The sequence below is a fragment of the Rhinoderma darwinii genome, chromosome 9, assembly GCF_050947455.1.
Source record: "Rhinoderma darwinii isolate aRhiDar2 chromosome 9, aRhiDar2.hap1, whole genome shotgun sequence".
Classification (NCBI taxonomy): domain Eukaryota; kingdom Metazoa; phylum Chordata; class Amphibia; order Anura; family Rhinodermatidae; genus Rhinoderma; species Rhinoderma darwinii.
In genome coordinates this window covers 51,403,581-51,426,867 of record NC_134695.1, presented here as the reverse complement: position 1 = coordinate 51,426,867, position 23,287 = coordinate 51,403,581, and the positions used below count along the sequence as shown (strand labels likewise).

The following is a 23,287-nucleotide window of genomic DNA, read 5'->3' as shown; positions in this document are numbered from 1 at the left end:
GCGCGTGATTTTCATGCGCGTCGCACGGACCTATGTTAATAAATGGGGCCGTTCAGACTGTCAGTGAATTTTCAGGCGAAAACAGCTCCTGATTTTCAGACGTTTTTGTAGCAACTCGCGTTTTTCGCGGCGTATTTTACGGACGTTATTGGAGCTGTTTTTCAAGAGAGTTAATGAAAAACGGCTCCAAAAACGTCACAGGAAGTGACATGCACTTATTTTTTGCGGGCGACTTTTTATGCACTGTCTTTTGACAGCGACGCATAAAATTACGTTGGAACAGAACATCGTAAGACCCATTGAAAGCAATGGGCAGATGTTTGTAGGTGTAATGGAGCCGTTTTTTCAGGCGTAATTCGAGACATAAAACGCCCGAATTACGTCTGAAAACAGTGCGTGTGAACATACCCTTAAAACCGCACCTAATTGTGCGTTTTTCGATGCGTTCTTCGGTGCAGTTTTCCTCAGCACTAGACATATACAATTGGCAAGCGGAAACGCAAGATAAATTGACATGCTGCGGAATAAAATTATGCACCGCAGGTCCATTTCTGAGCGTTTTTTTTTCATTCAGCATTTACACAGTGTGTGGATGACATTTGTTCTCCACTTTGCTGTTACTGTATTCTGCTGCGTTTTTTCCGTCCGCGATTCTGGGTATAAAAAAATGCAGAAATTCCGCTACGTGTGGACAAGCCCTCGCTGTAACAAGCTGTGCACCTGTGTGTCCGTCACATGACCACGGACAGACTTTTATCCGCTGGAAGCAAACAATGAACGTTCATACTGAATAACAGCAAGCAGAGGTCTTAAAAACATTGAGGAATTAATACAGAAAGTATATTGGAAAATTGTATCACTCTTAATGATAAAACAAAACATAACATTCATTTGCTGAAACCGGACAATTCCGTTATGTTTGTCCTAATCATTATGGCCGCGCGCACACGCACTATATTATTGACAGTCTGGTTGTTCCTTACAGTCCGTCTTCTACAAAAGTCTTTTTCACTTCCTCTCATAAAGGGCGCCGGAGATTTACATTCACTGACATGCAAAACATCTCCTGGCTGCGTCACATGATGACCATGTGATCTACTCAGTGTGGGGGGGGGTTTACTGGTGCAATGGGAAACAGATGGAGGTCATGTGACCAAGTCCATGTGTAGGGGGCTAGAAGCAAATATACAGTTAGCTCTGCACATTAAGATGTTGTCTGACCTGCGCTCCTATATATGTTTGCATATTGATGTACGTTATTGTATATATCCACGTCAACAGATAAAGAAAACTCTTTTGTGTTATTTTCGCAGCTTTTCTTATGCATTTGTAATGTTCGCTGCCTTCTTTTTATTTCCTGACACTTTTATGTGTAACCTCCTCTTCCTCCTGGCCTCTCCTCGTCCTCACTCTCCCTGCAGCTGGAAGTGTTTCCTCTCTGTGCCGCAGAGAAGGGGGGGGAGGGAGGAAGTCACAGGCTGGAGAGGGAGACGCACATACTTGTGTGGGATGCACTGAAACTCTATGGTGCAACATCAGCCCCCAACATCTGTATACCCCCCACCTCCCATTTACTCTGGCGTCCACCGGTTTGGGCCGCCTGTTCTCTATTCCTTGCACTTTCACCCCTTCTCTTCTATTTGGACTCATTGTCCCTTTCGAATGTCCCCTCCCTGAGGCAGCCTGGAGGAGAGCGTGTCAGCCGGTGGGATGTGGAGATCAAGGTAAGATGAATTTATTTTGTGTCGTCCGTGTAATATAGGTTAGACGCACGCTATACAATAACGTAAATCATGATGAAGCCTATTGATGGATTTCTGTATCAGCGTAATGGCGATTGCTGACCGCGAATGACAACTAGCTGCACTTCACAATTGTGTACAGAAGTTTATTCCCACATCCTCAATGTCAAATTTTCAATGGCTGCACATTTAGTAGTCACTAATATATGACGTATGGCTTGGCGCATTCCATTTAAATCACCGACTTGTGGCTTCATAGGTATTGAGGTACTACAAGGCTCAGAAGGCTTTATCAGTTGTACAGACTCTTATGAGCCATGTTTAGACACGTATTCCTCCTACGTTGAATACAAGCATATCCTTCATTTATAGTATATTTGATTGGCAGGTGTAGCTGAGTTGAGTTTGTCATTTGTCATTATGATATTACAACGTGTTGTTTTATATTATTGTCTGTGCTGATACAAACAGTTAAAGGACACGTTCAGCTCTGCTTCTTCTGTAGTAGATTAACCAAGAATAATAAGTAGTTGACTCAACAGAAAAGTGAAGTCAATCAAATGAACCTTAGAATGACCTGTGTGTATTGTATGTAGAGCCGGCGCGCGAGGCTTTGTTGGGTGTTCATTGATTGAGGATATAGATTTCTCACTTGTATGGAAAGCGACAGGAAATTTCATTCAGAGGCGCTTCCTGGAAGGAATACTATTCTTTTTCCTTCTGTAGGGCCACGATCACACACGCAGTTTTTGGCTCAGTTTTTTTGAGCTGAAGCCAGAAGTGATGCATTTCCTTTTTGCGTCCACTTCTCTGTTTAGGTAAAAAAAAAAACTGCATCAAAACTACGTGTGTGATTCTGGCCTAAGGTCTATTGGTCTTATGCTGTTCTCCTGAGACTGACATTCAGTGTATTATTACCACAGACAGACCTCTCTTGTAGATGGGGGTCGCCAACTACACTGCTCCCCCTCATCTGAGGACTGGACGACTTCAAGACCAGAATCTTCAAGACCCATCACTGAGCGTCCACAAGATCCCCCGACATATGACCTCTCTCGCTTACGCAGCTCCTCTGTGGAAATCAGAGAGAAAGGCTCCGAAATTCTGAGAGATGAGCTATTGAAAGCCCAGAAGGTAACATTTTTCTGTCAAGTAACGCATCACTGTCAGGGTATCTTCATACGGCTTATTTTCGAACGTTTTTCGGGCCGAAAATTCGAAAGCAGAACGCCTCCAAACATCTGCCCATTGATTTCAATAGGAAAAACGGCGTTCTGCTCCCGACGGGGCGTGGTTTTACATGGCCATTTTGGAAAACGGCTACGTAACAAAACGCCCTCGAAAACAGCTCCTGATTTTCAGACGTTTTTGTAGCAACTCGCGTATTTTACGTCCGTTTATGGAGCTGTTTTTCTATAGAGTCAATGAAAAACGGGTCCAAAAGTAACATGCACTTCTTTTTTCGAGGGCGATTTTTATTACGCGCCCGTTTTTAAAAACGGCCGCATAAAAAAAATGCCCATTGGAACAGAACGCCATTTTTCCCATTGAAATCAATGGGCAGATGTTTGGAGGCGTTCTCTTGCCGATTTTTCGGCCGTTTACGGCCCGAAAAACGGCCGAATATAAGCCGTGTGAACATACCCTAAGGCTGGGTTCACATGTGCACGTCCGTTACGGCTCCTGAATTTCAGATGTAATGGCATGTGCAGGCGTTTTTCGCAGCGTCCATCACGGACGTAATTGGAGCTGTTTTTCTATGGAGTCAATGGAAAACTGCTCCAATTACGTCCCAAGAAGTGATCGTCGGCACAGAACACCGTAAGACCCATTCAAATGAATGGGCAGATGTTTGCCGGCGCATTGGAGCCGTATTTTCGGACGTAATTCGAGGTTAAAACGCCCGAATTTCGTCCGTAAATAGGTCGTGTGAACCCAGCCTTATAGTAAAGCACATAGGGAGGACATTATAAAAAGACCTTAATCTCGAACACTGTGATATCATAGAGTCCTTGTGCCCTGTACAGGGTGTGGACCTACAGAGGGTGTTTGTAGATAATTTTGCAACTCATATCAAAATCCTTCATCCAACCTTGGAGAAGTTCTACATCTTTAATAAAATACAATCATCTGACAGAACACTCCGGGTCCACTAACACGTTGAGGTTAGAACCACATCGAAAAACCTAACCGGAAAACCGCGTGCGTTTATCGCGATTTGATGCATTTTTTAATCTGTTTGTGTTTCCTACCGCGGCCGCATTGATAAACGCATGAAAACACAGTTAAAACGCATGCAGTTTTCGGGAGCGGTTTTTTCTATACAGTTTAAACCACACTTCAACCGCAAAGTGTGAATGGACGCTAAGTGCTGAAAGTTTCTTAAAGTGCACTCCCTGCAGCAGGACTTGCAGACTTGTTCCATTCGTCAATACACGTCTTCAGTGATATCTGTTTAATCTAAAAGATATTACAACTGTACCGACCAGAGTCTGTGATCCATGCTGTATGATGAAATTATCATAGAGCGCAAGCTACGTCATTACAATAAAAACAACATTAAAGTGTACCTCTTCCTATAATAATATATGCCAGCATGCATGAAGAATTTTACTAATACATATCATTAGGGTCAGAGATCTGTTTGTTTGATATAGAACTATAAATCTCCATTCCCTTGTTTTTAAGCTAATACAAACCCTTTAAGCCTGGGGGTCACTAGGGAGAGTGAGCCGCTAACCGCTGTATACTGATCCATAGAAATGAGCGTGCATGTTCGGCTGAGGACGGGGTCAGGGATGATCACGGCTAGCTGATGCATATTTCACGCATCAGTTATTGTGTATTTTTATACATGGTGATAAACATTGCTATGTGCAAGACACACACATTCATTCAGTGCCACTATGCCAGGCAGCAATAAGTAGCTCGCCCCCTGCTGGCTGCCTTTACCATATCATGTGATGACACCAGTGAGGGGCACAGTGCAGTGTGGTGTATACAGCTTGGCATCTTGAGCAGATTCCTAGTGCCCACTGTTGTTAACACCCAAGTGGGGTCTGTAACCTGTCTTTTTGTAATAGCAAAAAAGGGTGATCGGTCCCGTTGCCCCCATCCTATTTTTTAACGAGCTAAGTACATTTTCCCACTTCCTTGTTTGCCAACATTGTGGCACGTTTAGTGACGATATTTGTGTTCAGGCTATCACCACCTATTAAAATGGGGACAAGACCAATGGAGAATACATTTACCCTTGGAACCCACTTCAATACTGAGAATGGGGGGGGGGGGGCTATAGAAAAAGGGACCCCTCCCAATGATAATTACTTACATAAAGGAGAAAGTATATATGTCAAGCCATGACATAAAAAAGAGAATAGTACAGGACATAAAAAAAAAATGCACTCATCCTAGTACACTGTATATACAGGTGCAGTTTATAGCGGTTCAGGTGACATTCGTGTTCGCAGTGTGCTGTGGCCATTTTTTTGTATATATATATATATTGTCCAACAGCATTATTATTATGACTTTTTCTGTCCTCATTGCAGGAGCTAAAGCTGAGAGATGAGGAGTGTGAGAGATTGTCAAAAGTTCGAGAGCAACTGGAACAGGAGCTGGAGGAGCTGACAGCTAGTCTATTTGAGGTATAATTTGATAGCCTATTAATCCTTCATACAGGTTGGGATCTCCACTTTAAGTTGCAGCAGAAAAAGTCTCTCTTTTTCTCTGACAAATATGGCTCGTCCATATCCCCTAATTACCCATTGATTTTAGTGGGAACTGTGTAATGCTTAATTTCCCCTGTGGTGGCGCTGCACCGAAATGTAACACTTGCTGATTGTTCCCTGGCACATTACAGCTGTTTTACTGGTGGTCCCTGCAGTGAGATCCTGTGATCAGCTTATCATTGAGGGACCCTTCTTACAATAAAGGATTCTTAAAAGTGAACAAGCCCTTTAAGCGAAGGTTATTTTGGGGATTTTGTGTGTTACCTAATTACAGAGAAGGTTTTAAAGAGGAACTCTGGGGACAAGTTTTATAATGAATAAATCGGACCTACTATGACTTTTCACTCTGGTCCCCCAGACGCAAGTTTTCAGGGTGTTTTCTACACTACATTTCCTAAACATCATAGGAACCCGCAAAATGACTACATGTTACTGGTCTGTACAGGAGAAGTCTGCTTTCTCTGCTCTTCCTGCTCAGCAGCTATTACCTGAAGCTGCACCTCACAGACTTCCTGCTCTGCCCACCCCCTACATGCACTCTGCACTTTAGGCTAGTGCTACACGGCAACGTTTGTCGCGACACAGGTTGTGCGGCCAAATATTTCTGTGGTCCTCTGCATGCATTGCACGTAAATTGAATTAATGTGGCCACATTGCGACCCGCTGGTTGCCGTAACCCGACAGTCACAAGAAATCCATCAGGTTTGGATTTCTTACGACTGTCAGGTTACGGCAACCTGTATGTGCTGCACCCTGATGTGGGAGCCTGAGAAGAGGGTAAAAAGGGAACGATGATGAGTTAATTTTTTTTTAACATTTTAATATGTGATCATGAGGGGGAAGGGAGGGCAGTATGTGGTCTAGCACGGGTCTTGCCCCTGATATGCCCCTGGCCACAGAGTGATATCTAGGAGCACCCAAAAAAAACTGCACTAAAACTGTGTGTGTGATCCTGGCTCTATTAGTGGAATTGCTGCAGACTTTTGGTTGCGGTTTTAAGAACACCATCTATATGTAGCCGGAAAAAAATCCGCGTGGAATTGGGGGTATAGTGCAGAATCTCAAACTCACAGCATGTCAATTCTGCTGCGGATTTGTCACAGTTTTTCATTGCAGATTTTACCCTTTGCAATGCATAGGGAAAAAATCTGCAGCAAAATTTATGGCAGAATTCTTATATAAGGCTTCATTCACATCTAGGCTAGGGCTCCGTTCCATCTGAGCTTTCCGCCAGAACAGAGCCCTAACTGAAACAAACGGAAACCATAGGTTTCCATTTGCATCACCATTGATTTCAATGGTGACGGATCCGATGCAAATGGTTTCCGTTTGACTGCAGTCACATTGGCTCCTCTGAGTGGAATGTGTAACCGTTAAATAAAACTCTGAAACCGTCTTGTGGATAAATAAGTGGGGGTAGGCCACGGCTTTATTAAAATGGTGACGAAGCCTCGTCCGTTAATTCTTTATTAACATGTTATAACTTATTTAGATGAATATCACCTCGCATGCCACGCCAACGCAAGCAGCGGTGGGCATGTCCTTGTTGGTCTGACTTGAATTACAAAATACTTAAACCGGACGGAACAAGGTCCTTCCCATAACGCCAGCTGTGACAACTGTAGAACAACAGGGAAACAGCAAAGTGTAAGCCACATGTAACAAGTACACCATACGAAAAACATACCGCAGTCAAAAACTTAGGGAAGGTGCGTGGGGTTTTTCTCTTCTCCAGCTGGTGCACGGGAAAGAGGCTTGCTGAAGGGGAGCGACTTGGTTTTATTAAACTATAAGACCACCCCCTCATGTGACTTGGAGCCCACCAATAGTAATAAAGTCCCTCAGAGGATTGCATATTGGGGAAAACCTTAAAGGTACATAGTCCTGCAGTCAGTGACTCCCAGGCTTATTCAGCCCGGTAGCCATGAGTCTCAGTTGCGCAAGGGTTCCGTCATTTGAAGGAAGCAATGCGGTATTCTTTCTGTCAAAACGACGGAAACTTTGCACAACTGAGACAAACGGAAACCATTTGCACTGGATCTGTCACCATTGAAATCAATAATAATGCAAACGGAAAACTATGGTTTCCATTTGTTTCAGTCGGGGGTTCTGTTCTGACGGAAAGCTCCGACGGAACGCTAGAACGAAGCACGGACGCAGATGTGAATGAAGCCTAACAATTTGATTTTGATAAAACATGACTGTGGAGAAATCTATTTTAAAGGAATTGGGCGGATTGAAAGGCTTTTACTAAATAAATGTCTGGTCTTTCATGGCAGGTTGCTCTTTGTATCAGGGATTACAGTCCCATTCACTCCAGTGAACGCTGAACTAAAAATGGAAGGGTCCCAGATCACAGATGCCCCATGTATCCTCATGTATGAACCTACAGTAAATGCTGAGTTGTCTTTGGTAATAATAGAAACATTTTTCTATTGAGCATTATTGGCTATTACCAACAAATAGTACAACTCCGTTTTTATTCTAATAAATTGGCCATAGATGTAACAATCTTCTTAATTGATGACTGGTAATGATCATGTGGCCTCTTGCAAATGATAGAATTTAGCTCGTTGATGAAGGGGATACTGAGGATAAACTTCTGTTAATACAAGAGAAAATTATGACATTTGCAATTAGACTTGTGCCTCCAATCCAGACTTTATGGCTCCACAGTACAGAGCAATATAGCCCCTGTCTGCTGATTTATAGGCTCCTTCGGGTGCCGTATGTTCGTAGCAATGCTTCTATGGAAACAACTTCGTGCATACAGCATGCCATGGAGGATGCCGTCCTTTTCTGATTTGTACAGAATCTGATAGAAAAATCTCTCTGTCTCTGTATGAAATCCGAGGAATGCGGAGAAAAAGTAGGGCCCATATAATACAATGGGAACCCTATTAGGACTCCGTACAAAACCGAGAAGTATTATAGGCATGTGCATAAGGCCAACTGTATAATGTAATCAGATCCTCTTTAAATCCCAAATGTTTTACTGCTTGGCCCACGTCCATATGTTTTTAAAGGAAGAAATCCTGCCATCCATCAGTGTGGAAAGTAACTCTTGTTTTATTTCCACAGTCACTTCTATTTACTGTCTTTCTTTGCAGGAGGCTCACAAAATGGTGCGTGATGCAAACATCAAACAGGCTGCATCTGAGAAACAGCTACGGGAGGCCCACGGGAAGGTAACTGCAGATGGACCGACTGACAATATATTATTCACATTATATCTTTTGCTTTTATGCTCTTTTTATACTCCATTTGTCTTGTCAGATTGACATGCTGCAGGCTGAAGTCACAGCTCTGAAGACTCTTGTTATCACCTCCACTCCATCTTCTCCGAACCGTGATCTGCACCCCCAACTCCAAAGCCCTTCTAAGAATGCACTACGCAAGGGTCACGCTCGGAACAAGAGTACGGGTTGCACAGCCGTCGTGCCACTTGCTCCTCCTCCACAGCCAATCAGCACAGAGGCCAAAGAGGTGAGCCGCGATATACCTAGTGAGTGTGTGCCCCGACAATTGAGTGAAAGGGAATTGCCAATCTTATTGGAAATTTCTGTCTGTGAATGGACTCGGTATCGCGGCACTTGTCTGTTTTTGGGCCGCATTGACCAGTGGGGTAGCTATATGGTTACAGAGGTTGCTGTTGCACATTGAAACTAGTGTGACCCCTCTGCTACATAAGTAGACAACAGTACTATATATGATCGCAGAGTCTGATGACATATCAAGAGAATTGCACAATAATGTAATTATGTATGACAGCAGGTAGACCTTAGTACAGTATTGAGGGGCAAAAGCTTAAATATGTGCCTCTAGTTTGACCCCACCTTTAGAAAGCATGTTATAGTTTAAAGAAGTACTCCAGCAATTTCTTTATTTTATTTTTTGCCTGTATAGTGCAGCATAGGCTGTTGTTAAAGAATGCTGTAGAAGCTCTTGTGTATAACTCTTTTAGTTATTGTGTCTGCCATCTTGGTTTTTCCTTCCCCTCTGATATGGTTCCCCTAATGCAGCCTACATTTCCCATGATGCTTCTGGCTTTGCAGAGGGGACAGAGTCTCATCACACTGCACTTGCTCTGCTCTGAGTCCTATCTAAATGCAGCAAGTGATAAATCCGTGACATAGACTTCTGTACTTACACTGCAGTCTGTGTATTCCTATGTGATGCAGCGTCAGCCTGTCTCTCCTGCTTGTGATAGGTTTCTCCTCGTTAGATTTTTACACATAAGGTAGTGAGGAGCAGCATCTCGCAGAAATACTGGACTCTACACACAGCAGGCACAGATAGTATAGGTGTGAGTGAGGGGAGGTTAACAACTCTGCAGCTAATCATTGTATGGATTAAACTATTACATCACTGCACTTCTGCTCCCTTAGATAGGGCTGGCATGATTTCTTCAGCAGCACTATATGCATTGGGGGACATACAGCGGAACAAGGTGGGTGGATGGGAGGTCTCCGAGCTGAAAGGAGGGATTTGATTGGTGATGATGTAATTTACAGGAAGTCAGACACACAAGGGAGACTGACCTGTGGTCTATTTTGGTGGTCACACTGAGATCACATGGCACAGCTGCCCGCAATGAAAATGTATAGATGCAACTGAGTTTAGAAGAAAGAAATGACACTGCTGGTGAGTTAGAATATGTGCAAAAAAGTAAAATTTGCCAGAGTGCTTCTTTAAAGAGTTTTCACAATAGTTGCTTCTGGACTTTCAGCTGAAGTAAACCATCTGGTCTCCAGTGGATACGTCTTATTCAGGTATCTGAATACATACCGTAGTAGCACTTCTGCATTGCTGCTACATTCTGAAAAGGGTGTATCCAATGAAATGCAATGATGGAGAGTCCCTTTAATGGCATTAAACTTCAATGAGATTTTGCTCAGAGTATTGTTTTTACTGTGATTGAGTGGCAGTCTTTATAGAGTCATCTGCTCTGGTGCTATAATTTGATGTCATTGTTTGCAATATCTGGGGTTCATGCCTTATAGAAAAAACAAAAACCACTTACTGTGACTGCCTGATCTGTATCTCCGATAAAATACAAGAAGAATGAGCTCACTGTAGAGTAACAGAAGGTCAAATATCTCTAGTCTCAGATTCTTCTAACTCTCTCTCTCTTTCTCTCCATTTTGTGTTCTAGTCGGCGGCTATGGTTTTTTTCCATCTCCATTATTACTTTACATTATGTATCATCTTTTTCTCTCCAGCGGTTATTACCCAGTTGTCTATGTTCGCCCATCCCTTATTATGACTGTCATGTCCTATTAAAAAGGGACACACAGGCTGGGTTCACACGACCTATTTTCAGACGTAAATGAGGCGTATTATGCCTCGTTTTACGTCTGAAAAAAGGGCTACAATACGTCGGCAAACATCTGCCCATTCATTTGAATGGGTTTGCCGACGTACAGTGCAGACGACCTGTGATTTACGCGTCGTCGTTTGACAGCTGTCAAACGACGACGCGTAAAAATACAGCCTCGTCAAAAGAAGTGCAGGACAATTCTTTCAGACGTAATTTGAGCCGTTCTTCATTGAAGTCAATGAAGACCAGCTCAAAATTTACGGCTGTCGGAGAAGCCTCGCAAAATGCGAGGAGGAGCATTTACGTCTGAAACGAGGCAGCTGTTTTCTCCTGAAAACAGTCTGTCATTTCAGACGTAAATGCCTGCTATCGTGCGCACATACCCTAAACCTAAAGTCTATCTTATCATCCCTTTCTGTGCAGTTGAATATAATCTTGTGTTACTTGTTATTAACAATTCAGACTGGGTATAGACCAACTATGCTATTCAATTATATTACTGATAAAAAAAACGGTCCAAAAATATCTGTCCCCTATATTTAGTAGTTAATCTCACAGAAACTTTTCGAATTGTGAAAGATTCCGGGGCACTTTTTATAAGCTGCTCTATTGTTCGCTGCTGCTGACTTTTGGTTTAGTGTCATTTTAACCTGTTTCTTTCTTTTTCTTCATAATTTACATGTAATTTACTTTTCATGGTCAATACTAATATTTTATCATAGCAGCCAATTGGGTGGGAAGGTACATGGTTTACATAACGTGTATAGCAACCAACCAGATTCTACGTTACAGATTACTAAATGGAAAAAAGTGATCTGATTGGTTGCTCCTTTTTTTAGTCTACCCTAGTTTTTATATACTAGTTATTTGATTTCTTCAATGTCTATACTTACATAATATATACGGTTCCATCAGATATGTGGCTATTGTACAATGTTGAAGAGTGCATGGCTGGGGAAGACTATACAAGATGACTACTAATAACTCCAGTTATGATTTTTACGTGGTTCACTTGACCATACATTAATCCAGCCATTCCAGGTCCTCCTATAGGTTGCTCATATGGACTATGCGGATTTGGTCTATGTATATATGGTGCCGAAAACCAAAATCCTTTAATATTATTTTCATGGAATATATTAGGCCATTTTAAGTCGTGTATGATAATCCACAACCAGTATATTCAATATGCCTCACACTAAATTATCAGTAGGCAATCTTGTATACATCAAAGGGATAGTCTCAGGAAGATCCCTGATCGCCGCGGGTTTTCATCCTAGAACCCCCAGCAATCAGCTGGTATTCCTGGTGATAATTTCACTCGTCCGCATCGTCTGTTGCAGAAATAATGCAGTATTACATGGAGCCCATTTAAATGAATGTCCATCCATGTAATGAGTGAACAGGCTGAGTCCTCCTGAGCGGGAGCCGTTCTTACTGTAGCTCTCCGTTCTGGCTAATAGATGGGCATATGGACAGGGGTTGTTCTCATGAGTGGCTTTGGCCAACCTTAGAATTTTCCAGATATTCAGTTTGTCCGTTTAATTTACATTTCTTCACTTTTTCACCTTACATTTTCCTTCCTCACCTTTGTGTATTTCTTGCGTTGTGTATGTGTTGTGTGTCTTACACGTCTTCTATCCTCTTCCTTTCCTTCCTCTTATCTCTCAGTTTCCTGCAGTTCCATCTCTTCTTTCATTGCTTCTTTGTATTGTCCCGGGGAAGGTTGTCCATTTAACCTACGAGCCGGGATGGCCTCTCTCTGATGACTCCTCTTCCACTTCTTCCCGCCAGGTACTGTCCCTTGTATATTAAGGCACTGTCTATGGGGACTTATAGTAAAGATTAGACATTGTTATACCAATGTTAAAATATTAACTTTTATAGAAAGTCCAGAAAAAATACAGGTTTTAGATAACTTTGTTGGTATTTAATTGACAATAGTTTTCGAGATCACTGCACAGTATTGGAGGATTTGCACAACTGCTTGCATTGTTGGCTTGTTTCTACAAGTAAAGAATCCATTTTACAAATTTCACGTTTTGTATTCCCTAGTAATTTTTTGATGGGCTGGTGATGAGCTCTGGTGGATGTTATATTTGGCAGTGTGCACATTTTTGCCCTTCATAAAGGCCGTAGAGGTGCAGATAATTTGGCTGCTCCGCTCAAATGGTGGCTGTGACTTGGTTGGATACCAGGTGGCTCATGTATAGTTGTACCTTTTAGTTAAATGGATCACAGAAATTATTATGGGCATGAGTGCCCTTTTTAGAGTTTGCGTATGTCCTGACGTTTGATGGCACCCTTACAATAAAGAGCCGGCCCGACTCTATCTGCCTGTGTTGCCGACCTGGTCCTCCACAATTCAGTTTACGTTCTAGTACCTGTTGAGTCCTTCTTTGCTAATTTGACCTCTCAATCTGCTTATTGTTGTTCTCCAGACACGTGTGACCAGGCATAATAGCCACGTTCTTAAGGCCTGATGCCTAGTAGTTGTAACCTGATCTACAATTAAGAGGCCCATTCTGTTTACTAAGAGTATACATGGTAAACTAGACTAGCAAGGTGGGCCTACTATGGACATGACCAAATATGATGTCTTCATATAGAACCAAATATGTTCTAAAATGGCAACCAGAGTTTTATAATAAAGGTCCAGCATCAACTCCAGTAGGTCCAAACGTCATAGATATTCACAGTTTCTTTAAATTGGACCGGTAACAGGCCATCTATTGGGACCTTTTGCTTTTATTGTTTTTGGGTTGGATTAGATCTCAAAGAAACATAAAGTTGGTTGCTTTAAAGTTTTATAGACTGAATACTAACCAGTTCTATATGTTGACTAAGATGCTAGATTTGTTTTTATACAATAAAACCATAGGCAATGATTTATAGTTATTCATATTGATAATTGTGCTGTTGCTTCAGGTGGACACCATTTTATACTCCGAGTTTATGGAGTGGAAGGAGAACCCGACGCTTGAACGATCCTGCCCCTTTCTGTCCCGTATCTACCAAGAGGATATTAAACCATGTTTGGACTTTGCAAAAAAAGAGGTGAGTGAAAATTGTAAGACCTGATGCCATACCATGTCCTACCTACCGCAAATAATAGCTAGAATGAAAGGCGTGCAAAGCTGTAACGACAGTCAGTGTTGCCAAAGTGTTTATATATACTCTTAATAAATATCCCTCCACCAGCTGGTTTGGCGTCATATGTGGCTCTTAATCACCCTGGATATAACTGCTTAGCGATAGACCAATGAAACCAGGGATTTCTTACCATTACTGAAACTTTGTACCAGGGTCACTGGTAGTTGATACCAGGCTAAGAACAATATCACGGGAACATGGCTGCTGTCCCGGGATCATATTGAATAGATTGGGAACTACAATTTGCACTATAGGAGTGGACTTGGTTTTGACAGCTTTACTCATCCTACTACATTGTAGAAGTAACTTACCCTTATATAGTAATTCAGAAATCACAAAGGTTTGACCAGGAGAGTAACATGCTCAAGATTGACAGACATGGATAGAGTAAAGGGGGCAGGAAGGGGAGAGCAGGAAAGTTTTTGTGTATAGTTCTATTCAAGAGGTGACTGCGTGACCAACAAAGCTAACCATAACCTCCAAAATGGCTGACTATGGCAACGTCCTGTATTCCAGTAGATAGAGCAGATCTAGACGAGACAGGCAGAAGACTCTGAAAAATTATCAATTTGGTGCACGCTGTGTGAAATATTTGGCGCATCTTGCCCCATATTAAACACGTTTCAGTTTCATGCCACCTCTTGGTTGGCTTACTTTATATCCTTGTGCACCAAAATGATGGCGCATGCCATTAATACATTTTGGAGCGCTTTACGTATTCACTTAGCTATGCCTCCTTTTGTAGACCGTGTCTAGTAAGGCACAAAAAGTGTCTAAAACACTTAAAAGGTTTATCAAGGTCTTTTAGAATTGATGGCTTTTCCTTAGGATACTAGATTGGTGGGGGTCCAACTCTTGACACCTTTACCAATCAGCTGCAGCCTGTGCGAACGTTGCAGACCCTTCATTGTTTACATCCATTTGTCTGTTTCGTACTTGCACACGCCGTTATTTTTGTAGCGGCTGTGCATGGTATTGAAATACCATGCACATCAGCTACGAAAGTAATGGTGCGTGCAAGTACGAGACGGAGACCTATGTAAACAATGAAGAGGCTGCTTCTCTTGCAGCCCCTTCAAACAGCTGGTCAGCAGTGGTGCCAAGAGTCGGACCGCCACCGATCTAATATTGATGGCCTAACCTGAGGATAGACCATCAACTTTAGAATCCTGGATAACCCTTTAATAAATGTGTCCACGGCATGTACGCCTGTTTTTAGGCTCAACTTGAGCCGGAATTCTGGCACATTTTGAAAGGTAAATCTGCCCCAATGTATCAGTCCTGTCTATATAAATGACCACATAAAAGGCCAACCCTCGTGCTTCGCTTGAGCTCCAAACAATGTGATCACTGTGTGTTTTGTTCATTTATGTCAATGTGAATATGTAGTGAATAAAGAGGTGAACATTTTTTATGTCGTGCATTTTTACAGTTGTCAGAGCAGGTTCTCATTGCGGTAGAAGATAACACTTTATCAGTAGAACCTGTGACACAACCGACTCTGCCCGTTGTGAAAGCGTCAGCTGTTGAACGTGGAGGACCGAGGTATTTGCTTGTTAACTATATAAAAAAAACATTAAAATATAAGTGATGCTGAAGACCATAATGCAGTCATGTGTTCTGCACCATGTTGGGGGTCCATTATATTTGAATCATGTAGGCTACCGCTGACCATTGCCGTATTTTTCTTTCTGTTTTTCCTTTTAGTGGGAATCGGGTGGAGGTTATAATGTAAGTTCAGAATGGAAACTTGTATTAATCCACTGAGCTGTTTTAATCAGAGAATGGCTTTTCTAATGGCTTCTAATACAGTAACTGAAGAACTAATAAGGTGCAATTACTTTAGGATTGAGAATAATTTGTACTTTTTTTTTATATACACTCACACAGATAACATGCATGCTCCTGCCAATCTTCTATTACAATGAATGCATCGGCTATTTCATTAACAAGTTTTGTCTTGCTGTTTGGAGTATTTGGGGTGGACTTGAGGGAACTGGGAGATGGAGGCCCCCTTGGGCATTTGACCCTTTTTCCCAATCTATATTGTGGCCCTGGTTGTTGCACAGAACAAATTCCACTCTACTGCCAGCTGATGACATTCAATAAATATCAGGGGAAAAATATTTTGGCTGATGATTCTCCAATTTTTTTTAACTTCTTTTACATGGTAATGCCTCATGCACACGACAGTGTGTGCCGGCCGGGTCCCGTCCGTGATCCGTGGATAGATAGGACATGCCCTATCCTTCCACGGATCCGAAAGATTCACCCGCTAAAGTGAATTGGTCAGTGAAAACTATCAGCTGCCACTTGGATGCCGTGAAAAATGTACCGAGTGGAACCCGATCGCGTTCAACGGGCATAAGGAGATGATGATTGGATTTTTGCCACATCTGGGAGAACCATAGGATCAGACAAGAAAAATGTGGCCTGTCCAACTCCAGAGATTGTGCCAGCCCTCATAGACATTAGGTTGTCAGTAGGTCCCACTATAAGTAGGGAGACGTGTTTAACTGAAAATCGGGGCGATTTTCAAATGATTGTAATTTCACCTGCAAAAAAACACATGGACATTTACAATCATTTGAAAAGCACTCCAATTTGTCAGCGTGGTTTTTAGCTGCAGTGCGACCGCACCTCAGCTGGATAGAGGCCGATATGCGTGTCCCTACCCTATAGGCGCACAGATCAACCCCCAAATAATTACATTTCTCAGTATTGAAGGAAAACATGTAACAAATGCAATAATTATCAGTATTGTTTATATAACATTTAATGCCAATAGAATTTCCCATGCATTCTCTTACTACTGGCATTAATAATAATAAGTTGCAGTGAAAACCTGTCCAATACATTTACCAACTGACTTATCAGGTTTCCATTGGTTTGAAACAATCACTTTGATGCTATAAAATTTTTATTTATGCCAACTTCTTATATGGTGTACTAACAAAAATATCCAACGTTTATGGCTGGCTTAAAGTGAATGTCCATTCATTGACCACCCATTTGTGCTGTGTTTTTTTATCTATTTAGGTTCATAATTTAGTGCCTAATAATTTCTTAATATATCTTTTATAGCATTCAGAGCTCAGTTTTTCTGATGCAGAGCTTCATATCCCCTGCAAAGACAAGTTAAATGATTCGGATTAGTGCATAATGCATATACATTGAACTCCATAATAAAATACTATGCAATAAGCTCTTCCAAGTGACGACTACAGGGAGTCAGAATCTTATCGTTTAATGCTATATCTATGCAGGGGGGTGTGGTGAATCTTGACCGAATGTTGGACCTAAAAAGGAGTGGTTGTTAAAGTGGGAATAGAATAACTACACTTTCAAAACTCTTTTGCTATATCATAGAGATATATCAGTGGTTTTGATTGGTGGGGGTAAGGGTGCTAAGACCCCCACCGGCACTGAAACAAAGGTGCAGAAGCGCTCAGCTGATTGGTGCTCTTTGACAGGCTAAAGATGGGGGTCCCAGCACTTGTAGATACTCTTTAAGGCTAACCATATACATTAAATGAAAGTTGCCCGTTTCAACCTTTTTAACTTACGACACAGTAAAGAATCTGTCCAAATATCTCATGAACATGTAATATCCAGGTTGAGCCACTGTCCTGATAGGCTGCGTATTATCTAAGCACACAGAATGACTGCCTCCACTATGTGTGAGAGGTCCACATGTGAAAGTCAAAATGTTAAAGGTGTTTTCAACCTTCATGTCATAATAATCTATTTTACCTCCTTTCCTGCAAGTTTGACTAACAACATTAATGATTTATATCTAATCCACATAATGCACTCGCTTTTGCTGATGTCTATAAGCATAAATGTATGTCTGCCTGGCACATCGAGCTGTGCACCCACTTTATGGTTCTTTGAATGACCAATCTGCCCAATCTCTCTGCTTTTGTCTATACAGCAGACAATCCATATTACCCTGCCATCCAACATCCTAAAATCACACAATGATAATCTGGCGGCTTTTCCTTATACTTGCATCATATTTACCTGATTTGCCACATGGTCTGAGACGTTGGCTTGTCTTAGCCTCTGAGGCCCACAAAATTTTAGGCATTCTGGTCCTTTTTTATGTCGTTTTAAACCAAAAAGCTGAATCAAAGCTGTAGCATTTGATTTAGGTGATGGAGAATTGTTAATGTACTAGTAAAATCGGTGCTGTTGGAGGGTGTATGCGAAAATGGTCAATGTAACACGTGTCTAGAATCTTACTTTTCTATCAACCCATTTAATTTTAGGAAATGTGCACTCAGTGGTTTGTCACGTTCATGCCGCCACCGAATTAAACTGGGAGACTCTGGGAATTATTACTTCATCTCACCATCCTGCCGGTACAGGGTAAGTGCTGAATGGTGCGTGCCCGTCCGATTTTTTGAATACAGCAGTGTGCAATGTGTCACTATTGGATACATGTGGTTGCATTAGCATTTCTGTCGTTGTTATATAGAGATATATGAATTACTATTGGTTATTACAGGGGTAGTTTGTAGTTATTGGGCTCTGGTTTGGTGCAATAGCTGTTATTGGGCCCGTTACCACTTTAGAGGCAACTGTACGAGATATTGCAGTGTATCTAATCTTTTAGAATGAGAATAGATCTCTGCAATAAAACATCATGTGGGAAGGTCCATCTGGATTCACAATTAAAACACTATAAGAAAAAAAAACGGATTCCCTAACTGTTTTACCCCTTCACTCCCAGGCTGCCATAGATGGGGAGCTAAACATTTTCCCATCAGGACAACCCCTGTTTATAATCACCTTTAGGGCACATAGACGTCACAGAGGATGGTCCCCCGCTTGTGATCCCCCTCTATGTGCCAGAACAAACAGCCGCTCTTTAAGAGTGGCTCCCACTGTAACAAGCCGTCTTTGCATTACGTGAACGGCAGTTTGACAAACCCTTTAAAGGGAACCTGTCAGCAGTTTGAGGTATCAAAACTTCTGGCAAGGTGATATAGGGGAGGGCATTGTAAACATAGCTTTTGTCTCGGTTATGCAACAATGTTTAATTTCTCCTGCCCGCCGATTGCAAGTGCCACAGAGACGTGACTTCATGTGCAAGTGCTCCTGCACTGCAAGCTCCGCCCCTCTGCTCTGAGTGACGGCTCTAGCGGTCTCTTGATTGGCTGCTAGAGCTGTCACTCAGAACAGAGTGTGGCATTTGCGACCACAGCGCCGGGGGGTACCGAGCATTTGTTTCTCAGTCATGCAACTTGCATGACCGAGAAAAACGGTAAGTTTAAAATGCCCTCTCCTATATCACCCTGTCAGCAATCTTGAGGGCCCCAAAACTGCTGACCGGTTGTAAAAGGATGCGCCACAAAGAGAGCAGGAGTGCTGAAAGAACAATCGCTATACATTGATGCCTGGATGACTCTGACACAATTCTAGTTCAATGGCTGTTGCTACATCCTGGACCTAGGTATTAATAGAAGAGGTCGGAAGCATAAGTAGCCAATGTAGGAGGAAAACATAACACTGTGATAGAACAAGAAGAGTTGTTTTGATTTTGAAGAAAGATGTTCTTGATGTATTACGAAGTAAAATGACTTTTTCTAGCTTGCTTACATAATTTTTAAATGACTATAAAACATATTACCTTCTACCGTTCTACCTCTTATTCGCCTCCTTCTTTGCCGCCACACTTTTCTAAACCCTTTCAGGTTCTTTCTATGGCACATCCATTCTGCTCTTGGTGTTTCAGTCTTCTTACTGAGGGCGTATGTAGAGAGGCAGCCCATGCGGCTGCTATGGGGTCCCAGGACATAGGAAGTCCAGCCCTGGTTGACTGCATTTGGATGATGAGAAGCCTGTGCAGAGGGAGGGGAACCAACCCAGGGGTTATGGGAAAACCGATTGTGTGCAAACAAACACTAAGGCCCCATGCACATGGCCGTGCCCGTAATGACTGCCCATGATTACGGGCACGGCCAGCCACCTGTGGCTATGGACAGCCACCTGCATTTTAGGCCGTGCTCCCATAAAAAGTATTGGAGCACGGTCCGTAAAAAGCAAAAGATAGGACATGTCCTATAATTTACGACGGCTTTCTACGGCACGAACACCTTACCGTAAAATAAGCGGGAAGGTGTCCGTGGACAATAGAAGTGACTGGGTCCGTAATTGCGGACGATTTTTACGGTTGTGGGCATGGGGCCTAAAGGCCTGTTCACATCAGCCTTTGGCTTCCGTTGATGGGTTCCGTCAGACCTTTCTGTCGGAGGAACACACTAACGGAAAGGCAAACAGAAACCATAGCTTCCCTTTGCATTACCATTGATTTCAATGGTAATGCTTCCGTTGCTAATGGTTTCTGTTTGTCTACGTTCCGTAAGGTTTCAGTTTTTTTGACGGAAGCAATAGCGCAGTCGACTACACTATTCTGCCTAAAAAATTGAACCGTTACAGAACGGAGACAAACGGAAACCAATGGTAATGAATGGTAATGCAAAAGGAAGGTATGGTTTCCATTTGCCTTTCCGTTGATGGGTTTCCCCGACGGAAAGGTCTGACGGAACCCATCTACGGAAACCGACCGCTGATGTGAACACACCCTAATTCCTCCTGTCCAAGGTGGATAGGTGTGTGGTCATTTCAATAAGTACCAGATGGGATCCCCATTTTAATCTTTGCTATGTGGCCCCCCTCTATGTATATCCTTGTTTCTCACTGGTGCCTTCTCTCTCCTACAGATTACAGCAGTCTGTAATTTCTTCACTTACATCCGTTACATACAGCAAGGTCTGGTACGTCAGGATAGTAAGTAATCTCACTCTCATTTTATGGTTCAGTTCCTTTCTTGAGTTTAGACCTTAGAGCAGGCAATGCAGTAGGTATAATTTGTAAACCGACATTATTACAAAAATAAGGAAGAAATAAAACCTAATGGGACTTATGAAATTCCAGTTGGTATCTTTTTATTGTGGTTTAGAAAATGACAGCTATAGCCTCTAAGTAGCTAATACTTCCTCTCTTCACTTGTATATTGAGGAACTGTATTATCGGTAATTCCCTAAAATGTATCTATTATATACCTCACCCCTTTTAGAATTGGGACTATTTGTGGCAATAAAAGAGATAATTTCTGGCAGTGGGATTGATCTTGGCTTCTAGACATTAAACGTCATGGACCCCTTACCTACCACTATAGCCATGATACCCTTGGTTTTGGGTCATAAATTGCATTTGAGGAGAACTGATCACTTGCATTGTCTAAGAGGCCGTGACCATAAACCCTCGGGCGCTATTCTAATGCCTGAATTTTCAGTCCATGCGCTGTGAAAATGAAATTCCCTGTGACAGTCATTACCATAGTCCCCCCTACCCTCTCCATGGACAGGACATCGCAATAAACAGCACTAGTATTCTATTGACTGTGCAGGGAGAAGAACCACAGGGAATTTGATTTCCCCTCGCCCTTATTACCCGAATTATTCCTGCTTGTAAAGGAAGCGGTTTAATATATATATATGTGTGTGTGTGTATGTTCTAATTCCATGAAATAATTGAACACAATAAAATGGCTTTTTTTTTTTATACAGTATTGTTGGCCGATTTTGCTTTTTTGTTGTTGTATTATTATACAAAAGCAGATTCTAAGGTTTTTATTCTCCACTTGCGCAGCGGAGCTGATATTCTGGGAGATCATGAGACTCCGGCGTGAGATGTCATCTGCCAAACTTGGGTTCTATCCCAACGAGGCATAATAGTATCGGAAGAATTTGGACCACCGGAAAACAACACGTAAATGAAATCCCCAAACTGCTGCTGCGGGTCAAGTGAAATGGGAGGGCAGAAATGCGTGCTTGTGAAAGCAGAACTGGATCTGTGTGTTAGCGCCTCCTACGTGGTACAAAACACAACTATTTTGAGAATATTTTTTTTGAAATGCACATCAAATTACAGACACTTTACTGGATGTTTAGAAATGGTCGTGACATGTGTTGACCCACTGCAACTAATCACATATTTGCTTCTAATATTGTAATTTGCACAAGACTTATCAAGTCTAACTTTTGATTGGTTGCTTTGGGTTGCTCTACACCTCTTCTTCTCTGTTAGTAGTGCTATAAGGCCCCGCATTAGGCCTATCACAGTGTACAAATTTTGGCCAGAGTTTATTTCGAGATTTATGAGTGATCATACAGAAAATGTCCTTTTAATTTGGCAACTGATAAAATAGAAATGTATACATACCGCAATTGATTCTACCACAGATCTGAGCTGAAAAAAACTAATGTGCTTGTCATACAAGGTGAGATTTCTCCTGAAACCTATGATTGATGAGGCCTTCAGACCCTCCTGTGTGCTACAAGTCTCACTAAGGCTTCCTTCACATCTGCGTCAGGACTCTGTTCATGGGTTCCGTAGGAGCTTTCAGTCAGGGGAACCCATGAACGGAATCCAAACTGAAACAAATGGAGACCACAGGTTTCCGTTTGCATCACGATTGATTTTCAATGGTGACGGATCCAGTGAAAATGGTTTCCGTTCGTCAACGTTGTGTATGGGTTCTGTTGTTTTGAAGGAAGGAATAGGGTAGTCGACTACGGTATTGGTTCTGTCAAACGACGGAACTCTTAAACAAGAATGGTGACAAACGGAAACCATTTGCACTGGATCCGTCACTAATCAGTGGTGATGCAAACGGAAACCTATGGTCTGGATTCCGTTCATGGGTTCCCCAGATGTGAACGAAGCCTAAGGCCGGATTCACACGAGCGTGTTCGGTCCGTGATATACGGTCCGTATGTCTGCCTCATTTCCCGGCTCGAACACAGTGCAGGGAGCCGGGCTCCTAGCATCATAGTTATCTATGACGCTAGATGTCCCTACCTCCCCGCGGAACTACTGTCCCGTACTGAAAATATGATTACAGTACAGTTTTCCCGCAGTGAGGCAGGGACTCCTAGTGTCATAGAAAACTGATGCTAGGAGCCCGGCTCCCTGCACTGTGTTCGGTCAGGGAAATGCGGCCGACATGCGGACCGTATATCACGGACCGAACATGCTCGTGTGAATTCGGCCTAATAGTTGATTTCTCATTCTTCCTTTCTATCTAAAAGGGAAACATTGAGTGCAAAGTACTTCATAGAATTAATTGATATCGCTCCATGTATTTGCCCAGTTTTGAACGTTTATGAACATTTTTAGGAGACTTAAAAAAATGTATGCTAGGATAACTTTATTTTAGACTAACATCTCATTTCTCTCATTTTCATTGGGCCAAGGGATCTCTACCATTAAACATATTATATTTACTATTATATGTCCATCCAAAATATTAACGCTGGGTTAAAGGAATT

General features: G+C 42.3%; 1 protein-coding gene across 5 annotated transcripts; it reads left to right on the top strand.

Annotated features, from left to right (window-relative positions):
- Nucleotides 1-1,291: 1,291 nt before the first annotated feature.
- RAB3IL1 (RAB3A interacting protein like 1) lies at nucleotides 1,292-22,573 on the top strand. 5 transcript variants are annotated; one of them, XR_012850470.1, is made up of 12 exons: nucleotides 1,292-1,724; nucleotides 2,666-2,876; nucleotides 5,294-5,389; nucleotides 8,584-8,661; nucleotides 8,750-8,959; nucleotides 12,465-12,587; nucleotides 13,722-13,850; nucleotides 15,379-15,491; nucleotides 15,654-15,677; nucleotides 18,218-18,331; nucleotides 20,675-20,741; nucleotides 21,606-21,622. XR_012850470.1 is itself a non-coding variant. In XM_075836970.1 (12 exons), the coding sequence occupies exons 1-12, from the start codon at nucleotides 1,711-1,713 to the stop codon at nucleotides 21,686-21,688; spliced, it is 1,248 nt and encodes a 415-aa protein (XP_075693085.1). In that variant the 5' UTR covers nucleotides 1,292-1,710; the 3' UTR covers nucleotides 21,689-22,573. The 5 variants fall into 5 exon arrangements, 4 of the variants coding, with proteins under 4 accessions (XP_075693085.1, XP_075693088.1, XP_075693087.1 ...); XM_075836970.1 differs by having other exon boundaries at nucleotides 18,218-18,317; nucleotides 21,606-22,573; XM_075836973.1 differs by lacking the exon at nucleotides 12,465-12,587 and having other exon boundaries at nucleotides 18,218-18,317; nucleotides 21,606-22,573.
- The last annotated feature ends 714 nt before the right edge of the window (nucleotides 22,574-23,287 follow it).

Excerpts from the sequence above, each read along its gene's own strand:
- RAB3IL1 (XM_075836970.1), top strand. Across the intron at positions 8,662-8,749 it reads TACGGGAGGCCCACGGGAAG|ATTGACATGCTGCAGGCTGA; the intron begins GTAACTGCAGAT and ends TTGTCTTGTCAG. Across the intron at positions 12,588-13,721 it reads CTTCCACTTCTTCCCGCCAG|GTGGACACCATTTTATACTC; the intron begins GTACTGTCCCTT and ends CTGTTGCTTCAG.